The sequence below is a fragment of the Dendronephthya gigantea genome, unplaced genomic scaffold, assembly GCF_004324835.1.
Source record: "Dendronephthya gigantea isolate DGI-Jeju-01 unplaced genomic scaffold, DenGig_1.0 000024F, whole genome shotgun sequence".
In the NCBI taxonomy this organism is placed as follows: Eukaryota; Metazoa; Cnidaria; class Anthozoa; order Malacalcyonacea; family Nephtheidae; genus Dendronephthya; species Dendronephthya gigantea.
In genome coordinates this window covers 1,419,121-1,444,831 of record NW_021163034.1, presented here as the reverse complement: position 1 = coordinate 1,444,831, position 25,711 = coordinate 1,419,121, and the positions used below count along the sequence as shown (strand labels likewise).

Below are 25,711 nucleotides of genomic sequence, written 5' to 3'. Positions count from 1 at the left end.
AGCCCGTTTACACTACACTCGAATTATTGGCACGGCACGACCAAAATGAGACAGTACGCGTGCCGCATATTTCATCCGTGCCCGTCCATTGTTTTAGTAGCCTGAGGACAAATAAAATTGCGCACGGAGGTACCCATTTTAGCCGTGCCAATAAATCGAGTGTGTTGTAAACGGGGCTATAGATGATTGGTAATTACCACCAACTTGGTGATTTCTTGTAGGAAACTTTATCATCAGACTTTAGGCGACCCAAGCCACAAATTGAAGTCCCTTAGCGTATGAGTTGGGAAATAAGAAATTTTTTACACTCCAAGGGCCATTTTAAAAACTCTTCACTCGTTAGTAGTTGCCAAATGAATGATTCAGTTCTATAACCTACATACTATACTAGCTCAATTGCTGTAAATATAAATTAACCTTTTTTAGCTAATGCTCACATCACCATGCCTTTTAACTGCAATGTGTGTGAAATATTGAACTATTCGTAGAATACTGCTATCTAGCATTTCACAATCAGCCCCAGCGTTGCAGAATATACAGTTTTTCTTATCCTTGACTAGGTGCAAAGTGTGTTATTGCCATCTGGGAATAATATCTGCTCATAACCGAATGGCTTTGTTTAAAAATAACAGGGACAGTGAGTCTAAGTTTGTTCAACTTTATTGCATAAAATACAAGTTTTTAAAAAACGTTAATAGACCATTTCAGCTTGCATGCAAATGAACCCATTTCAGATGTTGTGACCATGGAATAGCCAAAAAAACTTAACCATTTGATTTGAAATGTGTTAATTTGCATACAAGCCGAACAGGTCTTTTGGCTACTGAGTCGTTTATATCTTCGTACCCAGGTTTTTTCGCGCACCCGAGCATGAGAACGTAATCGAACAATGTCTAGAGAAGTCTAGAGCAGACAAAAGCAAGAAAAAGGACTGGGACTATTGTGCACCGAAAAATAAATCCATCTTTCGAAAAACCACACAACATCTTGTGAACTGTGTCACGTTCCGGTTCGTGAGCTTGCAAAGTTCAAAACGTAATACACATGAAATAGACGTTAGGCGCTATAGATCAATTCTTTACTGATTTAGGCAATAAAAAGGACACTTTCGGAAAACAGCATGCTAAAAAAACGTATGAAAAATGGCATGAAAAGTTGGCAAATTTTATATACTTATGTATTAAGGCCTGTTTTCACTTGCAATTTTATGTGCGATTTTCCTCTTTTGGTCAATGTGAAAGAGTAACTAGTTACAAATGCTCTGATGTAAAAGAGCTCTTATTTGAACATGCGTAACTAATTCCCTCGTTCACATTTGTCTAAAGAAGAAAATCGCAGCAAAAATCGAAAGTGTAAACGGGCCTTTATATTTCTTTACGTAATACAAAAATATACAAATTTGCAAATTTCCGCATTTCACAAAAATTTCCAACTAATCTTTGCAATTATACTAATTTGAGTATGCTCTTTCTAGGTATCTTAGTTCCCTCCTGTTGCCTAAATCCAAAGTTAGTCTACAGTACAGCGCATAACGCCTATTAATAAGCAGGTTTAAGTGCAAAGCTTCTGTCTGTTTGACTTATTGATAATTAACGTGAAGTGTGCGTATGTGCCAAAGTTATCTTTCTCTAAATCGTAAGTCTGCTTTTTCACTGCGAGTTATTTACGTGATTTATACATTGTTCAAGTCCTAGAATAGACTAATGTTTTTTTTGTTTTAAATTGGTTTGATCTTAAAATGCAGGCCAATGAGAGAAAACACAAGACATTTTAAGTCTTGAACTAGGTAGTAAAGACATCTCAGACCATCAGCATCACTAAAATAAAGTAAAACTTTATCTTAGTAAACTGTCCTTGATAGAACAAAAAGAATATGACTGATAATCTTGGCTCAAATACAGGTGTGCATTCAAATACATTCAGAACATAACAGCATATTACGTTTAAGCTATTTTCCATATGCCTTGACCACAAATTCATTTACTGTACTAATACAAAAAACCCTTTTCCTTAGGCTATTTTCTTAGGTTGTATAAATCTTAGGTTGTATAACTCAATGTAAATGGATGTTCATTTAGGAATTCTTTTTACTTACCATAGCATGTTGTCACCACAAAAAAAACGATAATTTTAAAAGTCAATATCGCCAAAAAAATTTTTAATCTTACACCCTCAACTAAAATTCTTTAATCATGCTGTTGCAAACAACTAATATGCAGCATTGTCTATGCAATATTACAGTTGAATAGAAGTTTGCAATTCTGCATGATACATTTTTTTGTGTACGCATTTACAGTTTTAAACTGTATTAGATTTTTGACATGTTGTGTTAACATAAATCAATTTTGTAATTCTTGTAGGTAGCTGTGAACGCCACAGCTAGAGTACTGCTAATGGACTTACTTGCACTGGTTCACATCAACCAAAGATCCAATTTTTGATGTTGTAAAAGCAATATGTAATCCATCCATCACAATTTCAAGTTCCTAAGAAAAATTGTAATGCAGTTAAAATATCAATAAATGTAAAGCTAAAAAATGACAAAACCAAGCTTAGGTGAATATCATGTGATATTACCTGCCGGCCAACTCGGTCTGGTTGTGGCCAAACTGAATCATCTTCTTTTAAAATCTACATAAGAAGTAATACTGTGTAAGTAGCATGCCAAGTTTTCAAATGCTCACCCAAATCATCTTAAACATACTAGAATATCAATACATACTTCACTGTCTTCAATGATTCGTTTCAGCTCATCCATAACACTTTTTGAGACGAAAGCCTAAAAAATTACATTTTTTTTGTAAATTTTGGCATTTCCCTTGTTATGAGAAATCCACCATGTCATATTACTCTTATGGGGTGCATTCTAAGTAGCAAATACTATAGGCCTTTGGCACACAGGTTGGTTTTCTATACAGAATTTACATACAGAAGACTTGATTTAAACTGTATAGGATGACTTTTCAAAATTGAAGATCTTTGATGTTTTGGCATATTGGATGGTAAATACTGGGGCAAAGAAGGGAAGAATGAAATATATATTGGGGTAGAGGCTACAGAGAATGCTTTTATGAGTGCTCAGTGCCAACAATAGGCCACTAGTCTAACTGTCTAAGGCCAGTTGACACAAGTTTGAAAATGTAAAAAAAATGTTTGTTTATTACTACAAATTTTGAATTTTTCCCTGTGAGAGTCTACTCACCTCTTTCCTGATCATGGTGTCGTTCTTGTAGTTCGAGTTATTGGCGTACCTTAGCTTACCTGAGAAAAAATGACCAAACATTTAAAGAAAGCGGTTACAAAAACTTCACATAAATGCGCCAAATTTCACACAAAGTATGGCACAAAACTAAGCTTAACTATTACTTTGCTTAATATTCTTTCCACTTACCATCAGGCCTGAACTCGAACTCGAGAAATTCGTGTCCAAATTTGCCTTTATGTCCCACATAATAACGAACATAAAAATCCGCCATGATGGATTTCTTCTACCGCGTGTTTCGTAATTAGTTGCCAGGCTTTTTGTGAGAGAGCGTGACATCCTGATATTAAGTGTCCTACATTTACACCCCCCGGTTAAATATAAAAATGAGACGATTTCCCGGGTGGGTATCGAGTATTAGGGATTACCACCTCCATTCACGTTTCGCGTTTCTTCACTTTCTTGGAGAATGTCGCTTGCATTTCGTCCATTTTCGCTAATCTCTCGTCGTCTTTTTGTGACAACAGTTGCGACATTTAGCTTTTTACCCAGAAGTGTGCAGGTGGAGAAATTTTGCACTAACAGGGGCGAGGGGTGCGACGATGGTGCTTCCAAAGCCAAGCTAGCGTCAGAGGAATATCAAGGGGGGAAATATACTACGGGGGATACAATATTTGGCAAGATACTTCGCAAGGAAATACCGGCTGATATGATTTATGAGGATGACAAGGTAAAAGTAGTAGATAAAATATATTGCCAAACGAGGGGTGCAGGCCCATAATCTGTGGGGGGAGGCCAAGGTGTATGGAAAGTAGGGGTTGCCCCTGGGTTGGTTTGTTAGGTAAGGGTTACCTTTTAATAATTACGGTTCAGATCTTTCAGTCCAAAAGAGCAACTAAGAAAAAGCATTGGTATAATTGGTTCCTAAACCTAATTGTGATTCCTACCCCTTAAGAAGCCTCACAACCTATATCATTTTTTGTCACAGTGTATAGCATTCAGAGATGTCAATCCAGTTGCACCAAAACATGTTTTGGTCATACCAAGAAAACCAATTGCTCGTTTATCCGAGGCCAGTGAAGATGACACACAGGTACCCATATGTGTTTGATGTAGTTGAAGAATTATTTAATGGTGTCCAATTATTTAATTCATGAATTCCTTGAAATTCAAGTTGCTGGGACATTTAATGATGACTGCCAAGAAAGTTGCAAAACAAGAAGGATTGCATGAATCTGGCTATAGAATTGGTAAGTCAGCAGATAGTGTTTGTGACCAACCCAAACCATTTTAATGAATTATAATCTCTTAACCAAGCTTTCGAAAAAACAAAGTATGTTTTAAAAATTATTTGGATGCAAAACTTAATGTAAAGCTACAAAATGAAACCATTTGGGATGTTTTTCTATGCATTAGTATGGTATATATAGTTTGGATGATTAGAATATTTATAATGAAACAATTTATATTTTGTAGTAATCAATGATGGCAGAGATGGTGCTCAGTCAGTGTATCATCTACACATACACATTATTGGAGGTCGCCTGATGAACTGGCCCCCAGGATGATGTATTCTGTAGCATTTGGCTAAGATAAGAATCATTCACTTTTAAGAGAAAATAAGGACTATGTCATTAATAAAAATTTTGGTGTTTGTTACGTACATTTCATATTTTTTTGTATTCTAAAATGTGTGCAACAATTTAAATATTTCAAACATCAACACAAATACTAAACTTTATACAGTACATATGGTTCCACTGTACAACTTTAAATTTTAATATTAAGGATTAAATTGTAAATATCTCAGTAAAACATGAAACATATCTCGGTGAAATGACTTAGGTTGATGTGCACCAAATAAAATTATTCTTTGCTGCTTACATAACAACAATGACTCACTATAGGTTTTACAACTCAAGATTTAGTGCAGACTCATTTCAACACAAAAATTCACACAACAATATACTGGCCTTGGCTTGGGCAGTTGGGCTTGGCATAACCGCTTTCCATAGTGTTTGATTCATCTACTTATTTTCATCAACTTTGAGTTCCCTTTTTCTGCTTTGGAGACAGAAACACCAATCATAAGTCAAGGTGATGAAAGAACTTTTCCTGAGTATCAGTTTTGGTCTTAAAATCTGAACGCATCATTTTGCACAGTATTTGTGCTTCAAAACTATAATAAACCAAGAAACTTACACGATTTCTCCTTTCATTTTTCTTTTCACTTTGCAATTCTCCCTGATCTAAGACAGTATTTCTTAGCAGGCAACAGTTTGGTGACCTGACCTGAACCCTGACAATCCGATCCGGTCCTTGTGGTAGTATTGCGTGGGTCAGGGGGCGCCTTCTGAAGATTCGGTGGATCGGATATTGGTCGCGAAACCGCGGTGGGCATCAGCCGTGGAGCGCCATCCAGTTTAGGCGAGATCATCTGTGACCGTACCGGGGGTGGCGAGAAACAGTAAACTTCAATGGGCGGCTTCGGTAAATTGAACGGCGAGCCTATAACCTGTAGGTGGATGAGGCCAGGCAAAGATGGACTAAGCAAGACCCCGGGAGGTGGTTTCGGTGCGATGGGTGTTACACAGCGGCTTCCGGCTCGGCTGTTACTTCTGCTGGACGTTTTTGAACTTGGGCTGCCGTCGAGAACAGACCTGTTTTGGAGAAAATTATATGTTGAATAAAATTCGGCATAACCCAAGGTACTAATGCCGGTGAAGATCTCTGCCCTATACCACTACTAGTTTTAGCTATTTACTCTTTTCCAGTTTATATTTTGTAATGACAAGACATATTCTCGCAATACCTTTTTTTAACCGTTTATACTGTGAAATGTACAGAATTTTTTTCGCCATTTCTGTTGCTGTATTATTTGAGAAACTATTTTCCCGTTTTTTAACAACCAATTTTCCCACTCGTTCGGTTCCCGCCATTTTCATTTTATATTGTTTTGGCGAAAATCTTTCCCGCCATTCTCGACTTAATAAGGCAGACCCAATATTGGCCTTGTTGACACATCACATCGAGTATTTATTAATGGTTAATTGATGATTATCGACGGACCAATACCTTTTACTTCTTGAACTACCCTCGGGGGAGCTTCGAGCCGTATTGTTAGACATCGGCTCATTTTGCGAGGATCTTTTTTTCTTTTGCATTTTGTTGGAGTTCCTCGGACGATTTCTCTTCCGTGTGTTTTGCTTCTTTCCCTGGATTGCAAGATCAGTTGATGGTTCTTCACCAAAACCCTCCGCACTTAATTCACATGTTTTCTCCGAGGACTGATCGATGCTATGTAGAATCTCTTGGATTTCTGCTCGCATGTAGAAATATAATGAAAAACTTAATAATGCATACTAATGCATACTCTCATCTATTTTATTTTGTCAGAAACGACTAACTGTACGCATACAAAACAAAATACTTGAACCCTAGCTTGCATCGGTCTATTTTAGGCAGATTTTTAAGTAGATCTTTTTTCATCGGCTTATAGCCGTTACTGAGACAAAAACGTGAGACTTACCGCGAGATGATTGTTCATCCATATCATCAAATGAAAATGTGGGTAAAGTTTTCAAAATATCCTCACAACCTACAAGAAATGAAGAGTTTCCTAACCTCACTGAAAACTGTTTTCAAAATAATAATCATAATGATGATAATTATAACTGATTATGGCGTCTATACAGAAATTACATCCTGATTCAGGATCGGATTTGAATGTCTGGAAAGACTTGAACTAATCGTATTTGCCATAAGTGTTTTATAAAACCTACTAGCATTCAACTCGGTTGATTTTTCAAGTTCATTATCTTCTTGAACTTCAACTTTCGCATCATTACAGTCTCCACCAAGGTCTTAAAATATAAGAAAAACACGCTCTGCAAAAAAATTCCTAAAGACTACAACAGAGCAGTAAACGTATTCTGCTTTTATAAAGAGATTTTATGAAAATAATTTTTAAATTTATGAGACTTTTAAAAACATTTCTTCAATATGAAGTAGCTATAATTCTATCCAGTCAAACTATCTTGTGATGTTGGTTAGGTCACCCCCCTACTGAACCCTCGTCCCAACCCCTCCTGCACAATCCTTCTAATCCACCTCCATAACCCATCATACCATCAATTGTTCCTTCAAGGTCCTTAATGTACTCCACTGCCTCGTTGAGGAGGTGAAACTATAAACAATGTATAAAAGTGAGTATACAAAATTCTGATCGTCTGATTTCGAAATGGTCAGTGTTATAACAGATGCGTTATACAAACGAAGCTTACTGGGTCCGTAGTCTCGTCACCGCTAGGCAAAGCATTTTTAAGATTTTCGGAGCAATCCGCAATATCTTGTTCGGTTATACCATCGCTGAAGATAAAACATTGTAAATGAGTTTTCAGTAGGTCTACCCAACCATTTCATGATCGTGGTCAAAATTCTGATTTGGTTAAAATGAACGAGACTGTACCGAATGGACCATTACCTGAATGGTTGTTCTTCACCACCATTCTCCCCAGTGGCATCTTCAAACCACATGGGATCATCAGGTACATAATTATCTGTGTGACATATGACATCGTTACAATGTGAATGCAGGGCCTGCATGCGCATGTCCGAAAAATTATTCCATCTCTCGTTTACCCCTTCATGCAGTCGAAAATATAAACACTGCTTTTTGGGGGGATTCACCGCGCAATCGCTATAATTTTAAAATATGTACATATTTACCTGTATCCAATGTGTGTTCCATAGCCTGAGTGAAGACAAATATCATTGATCAGTGACTGTTGAAACAATGATTAAAGCATTATATCTGTCTTACCTTGTCCCCTTCATTGACTGGCACTTCTTGGAGTCCTTGATCGCTCTCATCATCTTAAAATACATCAATTTTAAGAAAACTGTAGCGTTAAATTTACCGGGGTTTTTTTGTTTCATTCCGTTTATCTATTGCTGAAAGGTTCGTTAAGAGAGTGCTATACCATGCGGTAATATTTTGTTCCCACACGATAGTGCCGGAGAAATGAGACCCTAGTCTCGCATTTTGCTTTGTTGGAGCGATAGAAAAGACTACATTCCAGTGGGGGAAATCGCCAAGTGGGGGCGGGGGGTATCTTGCCCAGGACCTACATTAGGCAAGCAATGCCGGTGTTGGTGGAAGAGACCCATTTTCAAACGGTCATAATATTACCAATATGATCAATCACACAAACCATACTTTCAAAATATATTCTCCTTCTTTTAACACGTCTCCTCTGCATTCTCCTGCGAGATCGACGCAGCAGTTTCCTGTAATTGGCTGGAGGTGGGGTCAGCAGCTCGACATTTCCGGCGCTGATGCTACACTTCATGTAGTCATCACCAACATGTTGCGACGAGATGTCCGGCCCTGGTGTTTTGTAGATGATCGTGGGCGTCAGGCCCCAGTTCAAAGTGCCGTACTGCGGGTGATCCAGGTCAGTTCCCGAAGGCGATTTGTACTGAAATGTATACGGGGCAGGAATAAGTGAGAGAGAGTGCCCCGGGTCTGAACAATAGAGTAGGGGTTCGCAAAGGCGTGGTCGGGACACAGAAAGTAATAGGGATCCTTCCCAATATTTGGTTTCCCAAATTTAATACACTCAGTGCAGCTGGAGAAGTGACTAGATCGCTCTACTTACAATATTTTCACCATGAGAAACAAAACCCTCCCAAGGGTATTCCTGACTTCCGTCTGAACTTGAGTCCATGTAAGTGTCACCGTCGCCTGGCAACGGTGGCGAGGACGAAGGCACCACGCCATCGTCATCGGCTAACGTCATCATTTCAGTTGGGGTATAAAGATTCCTATCTTCGAGATATTTCGCGAAATCTTCGTGGGCAAGCGGAAGTAGCTCGCTTTCTTTGAGGTATTGTAAATCGTTGGGAAGCGCCGAGATTATATCATTGTACTCTATATGGTGGTACAAGGGGTCCCAGGTGGGTGTATCCAAATAAGAACTTTTTAGCGGGCTGTCTTTGGGTAGGATTGCCGTTTGGATGTGACACGGTGGAACTTCGGGGGTTGATGGAGAATATGTCAGCCCATTTCTAGAGCGATGGTCATCGCTGACAGTTGTTGAGCTAATCTTCCTCGAATTGCCGCTGGTAGTTGTCGTACTTAAATTGTCAAAACATGGTAGATTTCTGGAGATAGGTGTGGAGTTCATCTGTCCCTTCTCAAAGCTATGATCGCTGTTTACAACTGCTGAATGGTTGGTAGCTAGGTCATAGCATGGTAGCTGTAGAGATGGTGAACTTATCTGTCCATTTGTAAAGTGATGGTTATTATTTGGAATAGTCGAATCAACCGGATTCGGCAATGTTTGCTTGTGGCGAATTGGAGTAGATGACGAATCTTGCCCATCTACAGAGGAAGGTTTCACAATGGTGGTGTCAGTAGAGTTTATTTTTTCGTTTTCAACAGCATCATTTTTTGATGTTTTGGAAATTGATTGATGTATGGTTCTCTTTTGAAACGATCGCCCATTTATCTGACTGGTGTTACCATGCCGAAGAATGGTAAATAGTTCTTGTTCTGGTATGGTAACAAGAAGATTATCGGATACAGGCGGTGCCGCATGCTCTATAGTGGTTGGAATGGTAGCTGGATCACTCTGGATAGTGGAGGAATCACTCTGGATGGTGGGTCGATTACTCTTGATGGTGGGTGGATCACTCTGGATGGTGAGTGGATCACTCACGATGGTAGGTGGATCACTCTGGATGGTAAGTGGATCACTCCGGCTGGTGGGTGACAGGTTACTTCTTGAAGGTGTTGCACCCGTTTTTTCTTTTCGTGCTGGTTCAGTGACATTTGGATGAATGGTTGCTTGCTTTGGACCACCAGTACTAGCTGGTTGGCTATTACCAGGATGTGGTGATACAGGTCCACCATCTGGTGGCACTTTAATAGTACAAACGAGAACACAACTTCCCGTGGAACTGATAATTTTTATGATTTGGCCACTCGAAATGGATGCCTTAGTATCGGCTGTCGTGACGGGGGCATTTGGTTTGGAAATCAAGTAACAAGTTCCGGGTTCTAAATTTTTAGTCTCGGGTTTCACGTTCAAAAATTGTACGGTTGGGCGGTTTGGTTCAGCATTCGCGGTAACCACACTCTCAGATGAGGTAACAACGGGTTGGCTTTTTTTAGATTCGTTCTTTTCCAGCCTAAAAAGGTGTGTAACGGCAGTTCAGGGCCGCAGAAAGCTAGTTTGACTTGGGATGGTGATGCCCCTCGTTCAAAACCCTTATATTAAGGGCCTGTTTATATGATCCCGCCTAGCCGGGACGGGACAGTTTCCGAGATCCCGCTTGTAATACAAACACTAATTAGTGTTTATATGACCACTTTTCCATCCCGCCTAGGCGGGATCCCGGCACTTCTTGCCGGGATCCCGCTTAGACGGGACGAGAAATTGCCATATAAACACTCCATCCCGCTTGGCCGGGATGATTCGCGATTAACATACATTATGAGCATGTGTATATATTGGCATATTCGTTTTCTACAATAAAACATGCCGTCGAAGGAACCTGCACTACAGAATGAACTCCATATAAACACGCCATCCCGCCTAGGCGAGTTTCCCGGCTAAGCGGGATGAAAACATCCCGTCCCGGCTAGACGGGATCATATAAACAGGCCCTAAAATACTATTCACACTATTCATACTAGTATAAGAACTGCCTAAAATAGACATTTTGAACTAAGGGCCAGTTTAAGAAACGGAAGATTCAGTCATATCAAGTGAAACATGCTTGGCAGAGAAATAAGAGAGCTCAACAATACGATTGCAAAACATAATCGGCATATTTAAAATTCATTATCTATATTATATGAATTCTTCTCCCGAACCTATAAATGGCTTATTCAAACCTTTCAGTTGGTTCGCTTGATATTTCATCTTGGCTTTCGTCCATCTCTTTATCAGTAGTCTTCGAAAGCGGTGTTATAAGCTTGGTCTTTTGCTAAAATCATATGCTAAAATCTTTCAAATCAAAAATAATGACTTACAGTTATCGCCGATAATTCAAACTGGCACGCTTGCTAACTGGCAGATTGCAAAGTAAGTAAGGAACATTCTGTTTTTCAGCGAAAATCGAAACTAAAACCTAGATAACCCGGCGGTGAAATTGCCTGGTTTTTGTATAAATCATGTCAAAATATCTCTTGCCCTTGGGAATATAAAATGTGAATTTTATAATTTATAAAACAACTGTATTTATGTTTACTAAAGTGGCATTTTTTAACGAGTATTAGCACTATTAGGTTTGACAGGCCTATGAAACAGTCTAAAGGAAATATGAAAAACGCCTAATTATACAAATAGAAAGCTTTATCGTTTTTGAATGAGAATTGCTTGAAATGTACGCGCTTTTTTTAAGAATACTTGAATATATTGTATTATTAAAAACTTCATCTCTTATGGTTAACCTTTCCGAAAAACGATTCAAAAATAAAACGTCTATTCATCCCAAACAGGATAAACTCTCTTTCTACTCACCGAAAATGCTATAAATCAAAGTTTTCGAAGTGCTTATCTTCTTGCCAAGTGTGTTTTTGTCAATGATTTTTGTCCTTGACCTCGTATTGCAACTTTAGTAACGTCGCCTCTTTGTCTCACAAGGTCTTTAAATTTAATTTCAATGTTGCTATATTTTGTCAGTATTATTAGATTAAAACGTTTAGAAATACTTGCTTCACACCTTGCGTATTCAAACTCATAGAAAACCTTGTTCTTTTCGTATTAAAAACAACATTTTCGCAGGCTTTTATGCACCGAAAGAAAAGATTTTTGAATATGGCGCCGTGAGTATGGCCGTGAGCCCCGTGAACTGGTGAACAATGGCAGTGCTTCCATTTTCAAATTTGAAATTTCCATCGAGTAAGGCTGGAATTTCCATAAATTGAACAAAAATTTCGCAAACAACATGTTTAAATTTCCATAAAATTTCCACGAAAGGAATCAAGAAACGGCTGCAGTATTTTTTAAGGCATTAAAGTTGTTTTTTATCAATGGTGTTTTATCAAATTATCAATATTTAATAAACCGTTTTTTATTATATAATATGCAATGTTTTATTGACGAATCCACCATTTTGAAAAGCGATGATAACACATTACACATGTGCGATTATTCATGATAAATGTTTGTATATGAGCATGAAACATGCTTGCGGCAACTTTACAGTTTACCTAGGACAAGCATTTGACCATTAAAACATCGTGGTTATCCAAGATATGGGAGAAGCCAAAAACTACGGCGCCACGAAACAGGACAAGAAAGCGAAAACCGATAGATTGGCGTGTCACGCAGTGGATGCGACTTCAAAAGCTGAAGGTGAGTATATACGACAATGGCTCTATGTGGTGATTGTGGGATTATTATTCGTTCACTGCGACTGCTCGAGGTTTCTTTATACTAAATTTGCCTTTTTATCGTTTTTCAATGGCGTTTAAGAATATTTAATTAACGTAAAGTTTCCTTTTTCACTCACTGCATCTAGTAATTTCTGCCGGCATCTAATTTGGTAATTGCCCTTCAGAAAACCTATTATTTGCTATTATATTATTTTAAAAAGCATGTATTCACACTTTTATGCTTATTTTATGTTACAGCAAGGGCGTTACACTTGATTCTGTGCGATTTTCTTCTTTTGGTAGATGTGAACGAGTGATTAGTTACGTATGCTCTGTCAAAATTGTATATTCGGGTTGTCCGGACACATGTAGATGTGATCAAAGTTTTCATTCATCACAATATAGTTTTAACGTTTCATACGTTGAAGAAAGACAGCAGCAATTGCTTCGCTAAGCTAAATGTATCGTCTCGCGTAATTGCTCTCAAAACAACTTCAAAAGCAAGGATCTTAAGAAATTTCAAAAATTTTCAAGCTCGGCGCCAACCATGGTGGCGCCTCTTGGTGACCCCCCCCCCCTCTCACGCAATCTCGAACATATTCCTGCGCCCCTGAATTGATACATGAAGTAATTGGCTATATATTGGCTAACTGCACTATAGAACTACAAGTATGAACAAATGTTACAACCTAAATGTTCTAAGCGTAGCAGCCAATCATACGCATTAACTCATCTATGGCAAACTGAGGTGTCCCCCCCCTCCCACTTTCCAACATGGATTTACGCCCTTGAGTGTAGCTCACATCTCTCAAAAGAAGAAAATCGCACATAAAATCGGACAAAAATTGCAAGTGCAAACGGGCCTTCAGGCTTTACGTTTCCCAGTCCGTTGAAATTGTAAAACATCAGCCCCGTGGTGGCAATTTTGCCAGTGTACATGGATTTACCCAAATATTAATAAACTAACTAGCACATCCTAAAATTACTTCACTTTTTTGAGTCAAAGATTTGTCGGTTAAAAATGCATGTGAGTTGTATGCTTGATGTTCAGGCTTATCAAGTTCTTCTTTTGCTATTCTGATATCGTTTTGAATCGCTTCAATTAGGGAATCTAAAATAAACGGAGAAAGAAATTTACAGATTGAAAGTTTAAAACAGTTCGTGCAGTAACTAAAGGCCCTGTTAGACGGTGCAATTTTTCTTTTGAGAGATGTAAATTTGGCAAATGCCGAACTTTTATGCTTATTACACCACATGGACGATTCTTACACTTACATTTTGAAGCCTCTTCACTTATTTACATCTCTTCAAAGTAAAATTGCATTGCAAATTGCACCGTCTAACTGGGCCTTAAATTTTATCATTTATTTAAAAGATATCACGGCTTTTACGTCATTAACGTCAATAAATAGTCGTATCACGTCATTACGTCACACCGATGGCGAAGATATCAGTGTCCCAAAGGAACAGGGATGTGAAACACAAATGTAACCAGCTCAATGAATGTAACATGAGTGTAACTTCAGCTTGATAATATTTCATATTAATTATGTTCAACCTCAGTCAATAATTGTTACAATAATTGTTCAAATTTTATAACTTGTACCAACCCATAGATGGAAACGTGCTTTCTTGCCGTATATATCCAGTTATGCACACACGAAGTTCTGACCCATAAAAATCTTGTGCGAATGTGTGAATAATGTGTGTCTCCTGTGGGCAAATCAACATAAAACATTAGAATGAGCACACAGCAGAAATAAGGATTTTATATTTCAGGTTTCTCAACCTACCATTGATTTCTTTGTATTCTTAAAAAATGGATTCCATCCTACACTAAGAACCATTTTATAAACTTGATCTCCATTCAGACTTGCCCAACCATAATAAACACCCGTATTAAGGGATTCAGGTAAACTATTGATCACATCTTCAGGATAATTTGCTAAAGAATATGTCACAATTTACAGCTGAAATTCTATTATACAGACAGAAAAGATTGAGACCTGTTCATATTATGGGGGAAATGTTGTAACTCACTTATTCAAAGGAGTTTTACTATTACTTTACGATTTTACAGTGTTTGTTTTGTGAAAACATTGAGTATAACATACATGAGATTCTATTATACAGACAGAAATGATTGAGACCTGTTTATATTATGGGAGAAATGTTGTGTTTCACTTTTTCAAACGAGTTTTTCTATTACTTTACCATTTTACAGTGTTGGTTTTGTGAAAACATTGAGTATAACATACATGCAAGGAATTATTGCATATAGTTTCGGCCCTGACCACTACTGGTACCAAAAGGTCGCAATTGTAATAGTTGACTTTGAACCCTGCTAATGATCAGAGTGGTAGACCCACAAGAGCTTAAACATATTAATTCGCTTATTTGGTGATTCGGATTAGGGCAAAGCAATAGAAATACCATTTGTATTTCAAGCTTTTTGTTGTGAAGTCATTCATGCCTGGCATTAAAATATACATTCCACCAGGGGGTCATTTGCCCTCACTCATACACATTCTTAAGAAAAGAGAACATATTAAGTTATAAAAGCCAAGGCTGAGCAACGCCTGGCATTTCTCTAGCATCTAACAAAGCAAAATACTCCAGAGCCATCTAGTATCGTATTCCATCAATCTTATTTAGTTGCATGAATGTATCATTCTTATATTTAGTTGCATCATTTAATTACAGCAGATTTGAATGAAATAGTAGATGTGTATAAAAGTACACAAATACATGCAAAATCCTCCTAGATATATACTAAACATGTATATAAACAGAACATACTCGCTTTTGCCAAATACGTTTCTCAATACAAATATAATACGGCGATATTTATCAGTTATTTACAATCTTTTCACCTGTTGGTATTCCCAAGCTTTTACTCCCTCGTCCAAAACCTTTAACTACCTCTCCTCGTACGAATAGAGGCAGAGTTTTCTGTTGCATTTCAGCAGGCATGAATCTACGATATAATATATTCTCTAACACAAAAAATAAAAATTTAAATGGCAAACAAACTAAATGTTTAAAAGTTCTGCGATTGTTATCATGATCATTAGTAAACTCACATGCTACGTTTCGTTTCCGGTTTTCGATATGACGTCAACTCACACGCAACAGTTGCACGCAATTTATTCTAAAATTCGACCAGGGGGCCAGTTGTTCAAAGCTGGATTAGCGCTAACCCTGGGTTTAATTTTAACCCACTGTTTTGGTTTAAATGCTTTAAAACCTTTACAAAATATGGCATTTGTCGGTCCAGAAATATGAATGGCAAAAGAGCGGTTTGGTTACTACGCCTTGCTCTTCACCTCATATCTGCATAAAATTGAACTTTCCCTTCGAAGAAATAATGATTTTCAACTCAGATAATTGAATTTTTTTTAAAACAAACTCATTTCACGATTTCATTCACTGCACCTCACCCTTTACTAAAACAATTATTTTCATCATACAATAATACCATATCAATTTACAGTACCGCCACAATGAGATGACTTCTAAAAGTTGAAATGAAATAAACCTTGCGATCTAAAATGGCAACCGACAAAGACGGCAAAACCTTTTTTCACACAAATACCACAAAATAAATCTTATCGTATGGATTTGGATTTATTATAATCCATAGCGATTTGGCAAAGTACAAGAAGACTGCACGGTCAACATGTTTGGAACAAGCATGCGATTTTGTGCAGTGTGATATGATTTTTTTAATGATTCATTATACGCCAGCTGAGCCATTGGTGTTGCCGTTCTAAATCGTATGGCCCTACAGTAATTAACTGAATACTATAGGCAATTATTTATTCCACAGATGGCCACTTCAAGTATTGCTCGACCATCTCAAATCTGCATGTCAATGTTTCCACTACCACGCTAGCAAAGAACTGTCTGTTGCATAGTTATCCCCAGGGTAGCATCAAGACAAACTGCTTGCAAATGTGAAATGCGTACTTCAATTATATATATTTCGCACGTAGTGCATTTTGCACATTTTTGAAACGAAATTTGGAATTCTACTCAAAATGGTGTTTTGAGTTGTGGGTCATTTTATATCATTCTTTGCTGGAACAAGAATGGCCCATAGCTGGAGGCATGCATTAGAAAAATATACGAAAATGTTACATTGTTTTCAGTTTGTCCTTGGTACCGATTCCTGGCAGTAACTATACTGAACAGTTTCTACAATATTACACTATACTAAAATATGTACGACCAATGAGGGTGCACCACACAGATTGTAAAACAACTTGCAGTTCAGTCCTCGACAAAGCGATTATATTAATATATGCACCCTCAGAAAAGTTTGTCTACGACAAAAATAGCAGTGAAACATCTGGACAAGAACTATGTCTTCTCACTATTACTTTCTAACTATTCTAGGCGATTCCCACTACCGTAAAATACACTAAAATATTATATAATTTAAAATATTTAAAATCTGGTCATTCCTACGTACATGTTTATTAATTCACATTCGCCCCCGTGTACATGTGTTATTTTGTCAATAAGAACATGTACTTTCTCGTCTTGTAGTCATTCGTACTATCATCCCCTATGTACATGTAATATCCCCTTCGTCCACCACGGTTTCATCAACTTCCACCTGTGTCACCGCGGTGCTCTCTTGAGCCACCTGACTGAGCATGTCTACGGCGTCAGCGGTCATCGTGCTCAATTCCTATACAAACGCAGAAATTGTGATATAAACCGATTACAAAACACTCATAAAAAAGTAGCGGAACTACAACATAATAACCAAAATTTATCAAGCAGTTTTTAGACACAATATGGTACTACCTCAAGACCTTCAGATTGCATAAACAGTTGCCGCGCAAACTGTCCGCCAGACGGTACACCACTGACATTACCAACAGCGGGCTCATCGTCGCTATCTTTTTCCTTAATAGCCTGGAGACGGTCCTTATAAGACTCTGCCTCTTTCTGAGCCTGATGTAGTTCCGTTTGAAATTTGCGACTATCTCGATGGGCCTGTTCGAGTCTCTCCTCCAGTTCCCGGCGCGCGCGCAACTCGCGTTCCTGGGTCTGAACGATCTTCTGAAGATCCACGAATACCTTTTGTTGCTGAGGCGCCTGAGCGGGGGACTGGGGGTTACTTACACCTGGAAAGACAGAACATCGCGGTCAAACCATAGTTAATAGAAAGTAAACAAAGATTTTGGCCACTTTAAAGTCAACGATGTCATTGGACTTATGTCAGTTTTCTTTCAGCTCATAAGACGGAAATTTATTTAAAACTTGAGAATGAATTACCGATGGTTCGTTCCCTTCTAAAGAAAGGCCCCTCTTCTGTTGGATGGAACTTACATTGTACAAGTCAATCAGTTTATTATCACGATGGTACACAGTGTTATAGAATGTTCTATATACCACAAGAAACAGGACTTCAACCTTTTTTCTGTTAAATGTTCAGCTATTTTTAAACGTATTCTTGTCTATTATTTGGTTCTGTAGTTTTACATATAGTTCAATGGTTCTTTTTTTTCAATGAATTCGAAGGTAATTCTGTTCGAATTTTGTGTTTATACTTCCTGAAATAAGGAAATCAACTTTGTTTAAATTTTGGAAATACACTGATACTAAAAATCACTATCGATCTCCAGCTTATTTCTATTAACCATGATGAAATCCGCGTGCTCCTGCATAAACAAACAATAAGTGCGCAATTCTCTGACTTACCTTGTAAGTTTTGAGTGAGTAAATTTTGTAGAGCTGCTGTTGCGGGGAGCTGGGAACTAAGTTGTGTCGGTTGACTGTTTGCTTGAGTCGACGTAACAGACGTTTGTGTGGCCTCTGGTACATTGACCTGCGGGCTCCCTTGACCTTAGGTGATAAAACAGATTGTTATTCACGTATTTATTTTATCATATTTGATTGGCCATTAATTTCGCAAAAATAATTGTCGCGTATAATAGTCGGTGAAAATAACTGTTAGCAAAGACTGTAGGATTTAATGCCCGCTGTTGATAGTGGTTCGAGCATGCGCATTTAACACTTCTCTACTCCGCAGAAATGAGGGGCATTCAGGTACTGAGAGATATTATATTAACATATATTTAACGACGCCTAGACCCGACAGCTAAAGAAAATGAGAACACCTAATACTCAACTATATATACTATATATAATGAGGCTAAAAGCCACAGAAGTTTACGGCAGAGTGACTCAAAAGGAGATCAGCGCCTCAAAGCAATCACGTTTTCACTCTTATTACTTCGCTTGTAATAACTGCATTGGCCAAATCAGCGAAATTTCACGCAGGCTCATATTGGCAGCGGGGTTGCCTCGCCTTTAAACCGCTGAAGAACGGAGCCTGTTGTACTGGGTGAAATACATCGTGTAATACATGATAAAATTAGACAAGTATCAGTCACCTTGTAGTAACTGCTGTAACAGTTGTTGATGTGACGTTGCGATTGGTTCGGCTCCTTGTTGTGTGGTTTGTGCCTGCAATTCTTGCCGTTGGGGCGTGGACAATGGTACGGCTTGGATCTAGTGAAACATTGTAATATTGAAAAATTTCCCTGCCATCTTTACAGCAAATAATGTATGATGTAATTGTATTACGTGAGTATGATGTAATTGTATCGAAATTTAGCTTTCTTAATGTACTTACCAGAACTTGAGGCGGCGTGCTCTGCGCGTTCGTCGGAGGCTGGTTCTGAGCCTCGGATTGATTGGGAAGAACTTGAGCCAGCGCCATTTGAATTTGCGGTAGCTGACCTGGTACTTGCCCGGCGATATGCAAAGGTTGTGTCAGAATGCTGTGTACAACATTGGGCCGAGGAGATTGAATATCCAACGATGTTTGACTGAGTTGTTGAAGTATGGCTGGAGAGAGCTGCACTTGAAATACGCCGTCCTGTGCAAAAAAATACGAAATTCAATCGCTAGCTCCAGCCCCCTCCTTTACGGCCAGACAAGTATTTCTCAAAAGAACGGCGAAGATATATCCGCTCAAAACAGTCAGCTTCATTTCAGCCCAATTAAACGGTCACTAATACACCTAATTTTCTGATTAACATGACTTTTTAAAAAACTCATCGTGGAATAACTTTGTTGAAATGAGAAATGAAAATAAATTTACACGTTGATGATGGGCCAAGCAAATTATCAGTAAATGTGACTGGCCAAAATTTACCGACTGTAAACTGGCATTTTTCGCCTGCTGTTATTTTGAGCCCTGGAGAGCCAGTCGGATTCGAAAAATACCTGTTGCGTAGCTGGTTTTTCCGACGTTGTGGTTTCGACATTGGATTGTTGTTGGTTTAAATGAGCGCTGTCGACGACCAGTTGTGGCGTTCCGTCAGGGGCGGTGATAAAGAGGTGACCTGGGGAAAAATATGGCAATGAAAATATAACAGATCGGTTCATCGAAGGCTCCTTTAGCAACATGCGTGACTTTGGTGTAGAGAACAAAAGTTTGAGTGAGGTTTGATGGTGAAGATGATAACACATGGGGATATACGCTTTGATGCAACTAGATAATTTTGTCACAAGTTTGGCAACTGTGTAAACAATGTGGGTCATGCAAAAGATGGTATTATCCTTTCTATATATTTATACCACAACAAATTTACTCTTCTTCTATTGCTCTTCCTTCTAGAGGAAAGTTACGTTCTCCCTAGCTTGAGAGCACTTCTAACATAGACGGACTCCCGCCGGAGGGCTTGAGCCTATATGCTTTTTCTTGCAAGATCTTCTTTCTTAACCTATATTATGTGCGACAAACCGCGACTACACTTATAAAGCTGTATTTACCTTGTCCAGAAGGACCTCCCATGATGGGTAGAAGATACGTTGTCGTTTGAGTGTTGGATTGTGTTGCATCGCTCGAGGATGCAGATTGATCGACAACAGAAGAAACAGCTGAAAGAAATTATAGCAAAGTTGATCAATCTGAAGCTCAGGGAGAGAAACAGGCGTAGTGTAAAGTTGAGGTTAAAAGATTAAATGCACTAACAAATAATTGAAGAAAGGTTAGCCTCTATAAACTTTCAACATTAAACCCTATTTTTTTTCCAATTTCATAATTGGTACAACAAATGAGTGTAGCTATATGGGTTTATAAACGTTTCAAACAGATTTCAACGTGCTTTAAATATCCTTGGCAGGCTTAGAATCTGAAGTTAAAGGTTTCAAGTTTACGTTTTACCAAACACAACAATTTCAATCAGGTGTATAATCAACCTCGTACCCAGGGTCCCTTCACCTCCGCTAATTACCCTGGCCCTGGGGACGAAGTTAGTATAATTAGTGTATTATCTCTTTATTCACCTGAGCCTGTTATCGAGGAAACCGTAACGGTAGACTGGGCGCTAGGCGCCGTAACATTCTGATGGCCTGCGATAGGAACTTGAGTGATGATCAGCTGGTTACCAGTCGCACTGCCTGACTGGCTGTTGAACCCGATTGGCACGGCGAAGGGAAGTTGGTGCATGGGAATGTTCAGAGGTGAAGGTTGCGCGGGTTGGGATAGCGCTGATATAGTCGAGAGGGCGGCCAGGGGAGACTGGAGTGGGGGCACGTTTCCCCACATGGGTGGTGTTATTGGAGTGATGTTGCTCAGTACCTGACTGGGTGTGTTCGGGGGTATCGTCAAAGGGGACAAGGTGACGCCTTGTCTCCCAACAGCCGACATTGCCATCGCGATGGAGTTGGTAGGGGTCGAGGGTATACACGTTGTTTGATGTAAAGTAGCGGTCGCCAGAGTTGCGAGAGCGTCCAACACACTGGAGTCCTGGGACGAGGTTGTTCCTTGCTTCAAACCTGGTCGAAAAGAAAGGAAAGGATGCAGGGTTTAAAAAAGAGAACTTGATAGATCTAGCTTGAAAACTAGAATACCAAAACGTTGCGAATGAAGTACAGAGAGTTAAGGGATGTATTCACAATTTACTTTATTTACTCTTGTGTACCAAATCTTACTTTTTGTATTTTTCTCTTCGGAACTTGCTAAAGCAGCAGCCGAGACCAGAGGCGCCATTGAATCCGAGTGGGTTCTTAATACTTGAACGTCTGAAGATAGGTTTAAATTATGAGATATTATCTCATGTAGTTTACGTGAATATAACTACATGTTCGTTATTCAGTGCTTCAAACTCATTCTGACCCCCCGGCTCCGAATACTCACTCTGCCCACTGCCTGGATCGTGAACTCCGGTCCATGACCCAGCAGTCATTGGAAATTTTCGAGTTTTTTGCCGTTTCTTTATAGAGCCAAGTGTCAGGCTGGTTTGACCTGCAAATATTTAAAGAAAGAGATCACCAAGGGCAATTTTCTTTCTCTTTGAACCGCGAAAATGGTAAGGGCGGTTAGCCATTTTGAATTTTATTTGTCATTCAGTGCAGCTTTTTATTCATATAACTTCAGGAAGGAATGTTCAACCGATATTTAAATAGACAATAATACATCGATGCGCGGAAATATGGAATTATTTCGAGTGTTGAGAATGATATCGAACGACTGGGCGCAGCGAACGAGTGAGATATCTTTCTCAACATGAGAACATCTGTTTATTATATAATAAAAAACTAGTTTTTTTTGAAAAGTTTTTTATCCCCTTTTGGTGGATCAAACCCGATAATCACACATTTGTTATTATGATGAATAATCGCACGTGTGTTATTATCGCTTTTCAAAATGGCGGATTGATAAAATATAGTTCAATTCTTTTCACTCCGTATTCACTGGAAAAAACTTCAAACCCCGTGATGCCGTCGCACGACTCTAACAAACTAAGCTAAGGAGTCTAGTTACAGTCAAGTTTTCAAACTCAACACACCTTCGCCAACTTATTCTGATCCGAATTAACCCGCAAAATTCTCGGAATTTTAATTTCTAATGTAACTTACTCTGTCTTTTTATTCCCCGACTCCGATCTGAGGCCTGTATAAACGAGAAAAAAATATAAAAAAGTTTCCTAGAAATTCAGAAACAACTCCCTTTCCGAATCTATTCGAAAAACTTCTTTATACAATAGAAAAACAAAAAACGATTCAAATTATATCCTTTCATTACCTCTTCTTCCAGAAGTGCAACAACAATATCACTGAAGCCTTTCTGCTTCGCTATGTCGATGGGCGTGTGTTTGAACTAAATAAAAGGGATCAATTAATACGTGTTGAAAATTTTGTCTTAAAGATACCGTATAATGAACTTTTTTCGTCAATTTTCTACCTTGCTTTCAATGTCCATTCTCGCACCGTTTCTGAGCAGGAGCCTAACAATTTCGATATGGCCAGAGTCGCATGCCCAGTGTAAGGGTGTCATGTTTAACTAAAATACAAAAAGCCATAAATTATAGCCGGCACAACACAAAACACCCCATGTCAGAGGAAGATGTTTCAGCAAACTTCCAGTTAATGGTGATCAAGTTAACCATTAGTGCTGTGATATTACAAGTTCGCTAAAATGCTGCATGTTTATAGTAATACCATGTCAGTATGATTCACACTAGCTCCACCAGCAATAAGTAAATCAACAATGTCAAGATGCCCATGTTGTGCAGCCAAATGAATAGGTGTTCTGTCAACCTGGAAAATGAACATAATGAAAGTAAATACTTGAAGTTGAATTGTAACAACCATCTGGAAAAACAGCTGTATCAGCTGTGTCATAACAATGTCATAACAAAAATCAATACCTTGGTCCTCGCATCTCGGCTAACTCCAGCTCTTAATAGCACTTCTGCTGTGGTAGTGTGCCCGTACTGGGCCGCAAGATGCAGTGGTGAAGTACCAAGCTAAAAAATGAATATACATTTTACTAGATGGAAATTGATTGCGCATGGAGGGAGGTCCTAAAATAACTATCATTTTTAGGAAATATGTGGTCATAATACTGGACTAAGATTACCAAAACTGTTGGCTATTTTCTAGGTGGCATTTACTGCTTTGCTATAGCAACTTCAAGGAGACAAGAAATGCTTTTAACCCATATGGTCACAAATATATTCCCAGCATTAAACCCCCAGTTAAAGCTTTGTCAATCTTACCCAGTCAGTTGTGAAAGGAGCCCCAGATGACATCAGCATGCTCACTTCGTCAGCCTGACCTTTCTTGGATGCCTCGAGGAGGCGCTTTCCAAGGTCAACCAATGACGCCATTGCTGGTGTTGACATTCACAGTAGGTGTGACTGAGAAGTTGAGATGCAAACATGTAAGTTTTAAAATGAGATGGACATATATATTAGCTGTTCATATGTGATTGGAAAACATGTTAAATGCAATAGATGAATGACCATGGACAAAATTTAGAGTCTATTATTAAGCATTTATAAAGATTTTCATGAATGTTGTTCAATTTACACAATTGGTTTGATTACCAATTGGTTTAAATACAAATGAGCCAATTGAGTAATTAATAAATTTCAAAACTAACGAGTGGTGCTAGTCAATACTAACAAGTCATTATGAGAAAGGTCTATTGAAAGTAATGCTCCTAAGGCAGCAGAAAATTATTTATTAAAAGTGGATTAATAGCAACCTCATGTTGAAATGTTTAATATTTTGTGCACCATGCACTATTGGCAGTGACCCTATTATGGTGGGCAAGTTTTTGATATAGAATCAAGACAAGAACCGGGACCATGGAGCAATTTTGGAATTGAGAGGCTAAGGGAGGACCTTATTTTTGGGGAGCTTCAAATCATTGACATGCTGCACTTGGCATTTGTTTACTGTTTTCTATCCTTTTAATTTCATTGTCAAGATTGAGTTCATGCCCAATGCTGTGATTTCAATTTTGTTATTCAACCATTTCAAGGCACACTATAGCTTGTTGGATTGGAATTTTCCATGACCCACCTCAGGAAAGAACTAGAAAAGTATGCAGGCCTTACCCACTGTTTTCCCCTCAGTTCTCCTGCAGTTTCTCTTTCAACTACTCGTGCTAATAGTATTAAAGTTATTAGCAGTTATGTTCATATATGTGAATAACAAACGACTTTCCATAAAAAACAATGAAAGAAACCACTGCAGGGAAAATTTATGTGTCCTTTTTATCCGTATGAAATAAAGCACATCAGTTTATATCGTATTAAGATTGAACAGAAAACGCACTAAATAAATGTATTGTCCATATTGCCACCTCCGGAAGTCGAATATATTCAGTTTCCGAATGCGATTTTTTCCTTTTAATTTTGAAATCAACACCGATTAAAAATAGAACGTTGTATACAGCCTGAATAGAGCAAAAGTTGTACGCATTTACTGCCATCCGTATACGACAAATATTTGCCTAAGAAGCCAACGATTGAACATGCAGAAAGTAAATTCTGTTGTTGCCAAGCTGGTGAGATAAAAACAAAGGAACCCTTTCTGCCTTTCATAGCAATTTATATAAACAGCGTTTCATTAAACAGCAGCTGATATAATCCTTTACCGATCTGAATAGTTACAGAACGAGTCGCTTTACAAACAGTTAAAGATGAGAGTATTCGAATTAGCGACATTCTTCGAAACACATAACAAACATAAGTGCTTATGTTTAATTCCCATGGGATAGAAAAAACGTAAATAGTTCGCGGCATATTTCATCAATGATATATTTCACGTTTTTGTACAGATAACATGACGATTATTCGCCCGAAAATACGGTAAAATGTAGAGCAAGAAGAGCGTAGTTCGACAGCCGGTTTACTGCCATAACAGCACAGCTTAAATAACCTAGTTCGTTAGATGCAAATACGCGTACTTCCCGCGCGAAGTTAACCAATGTAAGGCAACGGAACACATACGAACGTTCCATCACGACAAAGGAAGTCAAATTACACTTGAGCACTAAAGCCGTAAAAACGGCGATCTTACCGTAAATCGCGGCCAAACGGTTTTAGAAACGAATCCGCAATCTTGTGTGTGTGCCTGATCTTCTATTTGACGCTGTTTCTGTGTAAAAGTGTGCAAAATTCTCGGTTTCCGGTGGTCGCACGGAAACACATGGACTCGAAGGGAAACAAAATTTACTTCCTGACTGCAAGAACGCTACTCCGAACACGAAGGTTCCTCACGTGATTTCGAACGTTATTAAGGTGGCTCTGTACTGTATAAAATTCCCACTGCGCTGTTTGAGATGACGTATTTTGCAA

At 38.5% G+C, this 25,711-nt stretch overlaps 4 protein-coding genes across 6 annotated transcripts; 1 reads left to right on the top strand and 3 right to left on the bottom strand.

Annotated features, from left to right (window-relative positions):
• Nucleotides 1–644: 644 nt before the first annotated feature.
• On the bottom strand, nt 645–3,490 carry LOC114522925 (protein mago nashi homolog). The gene is made up of 6 exons (XM_028543708.1): nt 3,392–3,490; nt 3,203–3,261; nt 2,723–2,779; nt 2,578–2,631; nt 2,404–2,486; nt 645–1,817 (listed from the first exon to the last, which is right to left on the bottom strand). Exons 1-6 carry the CDS (start codon nt 3,474–3,476, stop codon nt 1,718–1,720), a joined length of 438 nt encoding a protein of 145 aa, XP_028399509.1. The 5' UTR covers nt 3,477–3,490; the 3' UTR covers nt 645–1,717.
• Nucleotides 3,491–3,628: 138 nt separating this feature from the next.
• On the top strand, nt 3,629–5,021 carry LOC114522900 (uncharacterized HIT-like protein Synpcc7942_1390). Its single transcript, XM_028543678.1, has 4 exons — nt 3,629–3,932; nt 4,191–4,295; nt 4,377–4,452; nt 4,679–5,021. The coding sequence occupies exons 1-4, from the start codon at nt 3,672–3,674 to the stop codon at nt 4,768–4,770; spliced, it is 534 nt and encodes a 177-aa protein (XP_028399479.1). The 5' UTR covers nt 3,629–3,671; the 3' UTR covers nt 4,771–5,021.
• A 7,266-nt stretch (nt 5,022–12,287) lies between these two features.
• Nucleotides 12,288–15,651, bottom strand: LOC114522853 (riboflavin kinase-like). Its single transcript, XM_028543619.1, has 4 exons — nt 15,464–15,651; nt 14,384–14,535; nt 14,201–14,303; nt 12,288–13,701 (listed from the first exon to the last, which is right to left on the bottom strand). Exons 1-4 carry the CDS (start codon nt 15,561–15,563, stop codon nt 13,553–13,555), a joined length of 504 nt encoding a protein of 167 aa, XP_028399420.1. The 5' UTR covers nt 15,564–15,651; the 3' UTR covers nt 12,288–13,552.
• Nucleotides 15,652–16,011: 360 nt separating this feature from the next.
• On the bottom strand, nt 16,012–25,603 carry LOC114522903 (mucin-17-like). 3 transcript variants are annotated; one of them, XM_028543682.1, is made up of 17 exons: nt 25,434–25,603; nt 23,621–23,761; nt 23,270–23,368; nt 23,061–23,159; nt 22,804–22,902; nt 22,645–22,719; nt 22,479–22,512; nt 21,757–21,864; nt 21,552–21,641; nt 20,904–21,395; nt 20,388–20,495; nt 19,839–19,957; nt 19,243–19,488; nt 19,001–19,118; nt 18,306–18,449; nt 17,406–17,728; nt 16,012–17,286 (listed from the first exon to the last, which is right to left on the bottom strand). In XM_028543682.1, exons 2-17 carry the CDS (start codon nt 23,744–23,746, stop codon nt 17,161–17,163), a joined length of 2,406 nt encoding a protein of 801 aa, XP_028399483.1. In that variant the 5' UTR covers nt 23,747–23,761; nt 25,434–25,603; the 3' UTR covers nt 16,012–17,160. The 3 variants fall into 3 exon arrangements, with proteins under 3 accessions (XP_028399483.1, XP_028399484.1, XP_028399485.1); XM_028543683.1 differs by lacking the exon at nt 25,434–25,603 and adding an exon at nt 24,467–25,383; XM_028543684.1 differs by lacking the exon at nt 17,406–17,728 and having other exon boundaries at nt 17,163–17,286.
• Between the last annotated feature and the right edge of the window lie 108 nt (nt 25,604–25,711).

What these genes read in the sequence shown, in the direction of transcription:
- LOC114522900 (XM_028543678.1), top strand. Translation starts at nt 3,672, where the DNA reads ATGTCGCTTGCATTTCGTCCATTTTCGCTAATCTCTCGTCGTCTTTTT. An exon ending in TGATTTATGAGGATGACAAG is followed by an intron (nt 3,933 to 4,190) that starts GTAAAAGTAGTA and finishes TTTTTGTCACAG; the next exon opens with TGTATAGCATTCAGAGATGT. An exon ending in CCAGTGAAGATGACACACAG is followed by an intron (nt 4,296 to 4,376) that starts GTACCCATATGT and finishes TTGAAATTCAAG; the next exon opens with TTGCTGGGACATTTAATGAT.
- LOC114522925 (XM_028543708.1), bottom strand. Translation starts at nt 3,476, where the DNA reads ATGGCGGATTTTTATGTTCGTTATTATGTGGGACATAAAGGCAAATTT. An exon ending in ACACCATGATCAGGAAAGAG is followed by an intron (nt 2,780 to 3,202) that starts GTGAGTAGACTC and finishes GTAATTTTTTAG; the next exon opens with GCTTTCGTCTCAAAAAGTGT. An exon ending in GAATCATTGAAGACAGTGAA is followed by an intron (nt 2,632 to 2,722) that starts GTATGTATTGAT and finishes CTTCTTATGTAG; the next exon opens with ATTTTAAAAGAAGATGATTC.
- LOC114522853 (XM_028543619.1), bottom strand. Translation starts at nt 15,563, where the DNA reads ATGCCTGCTGAAATGCAACAGAAAACTCTGCCTCTATTCGTACGAGGA. An exon ending in AAGCTTGGGAATACCAACAG is followed by an intron (nt 14,536 to 15,463) that starts GTGAAAAGATTG and finishes CATATTCTTTAG; the next exon opens with CAAATTATCCTGAAGATGTG. An exon ending in AGAATACAAAGAAATCAATG is followed by an intron (nt 14,304 to 14,383) that starts GTAGGTTGAGAA and finishes ATTTGCCCACAG; the next exon opens with GAGACACACATTATTCACAC.
- LOC114522903 (XM_028543682.1), bottom strand. Translation starts at nt 23,746, where the DNA reads ATGTCAACACCAGCAATGGCGTCATTGGTTGACCTTGGAAAGCGCCTC. An exon ending in CGATCCAGGCAGTGGGCAGA is followed by an intron (nt 21,642 to 21,756) that starts GTGAGTATTCGG and finishes ACCTATCTTCAG; the next exon opens with ACGTTCAAGTATTAAGAACC. An exon ending in ACTCACTCAAAACTTACAAG is followed by an intron (nt 17,729 to 18,305) that starts GTAAGTCAGAGA and finishes CTGTCTTTCCAG; the next exon opens with GTGTAAGTAACCCCCAGTCC.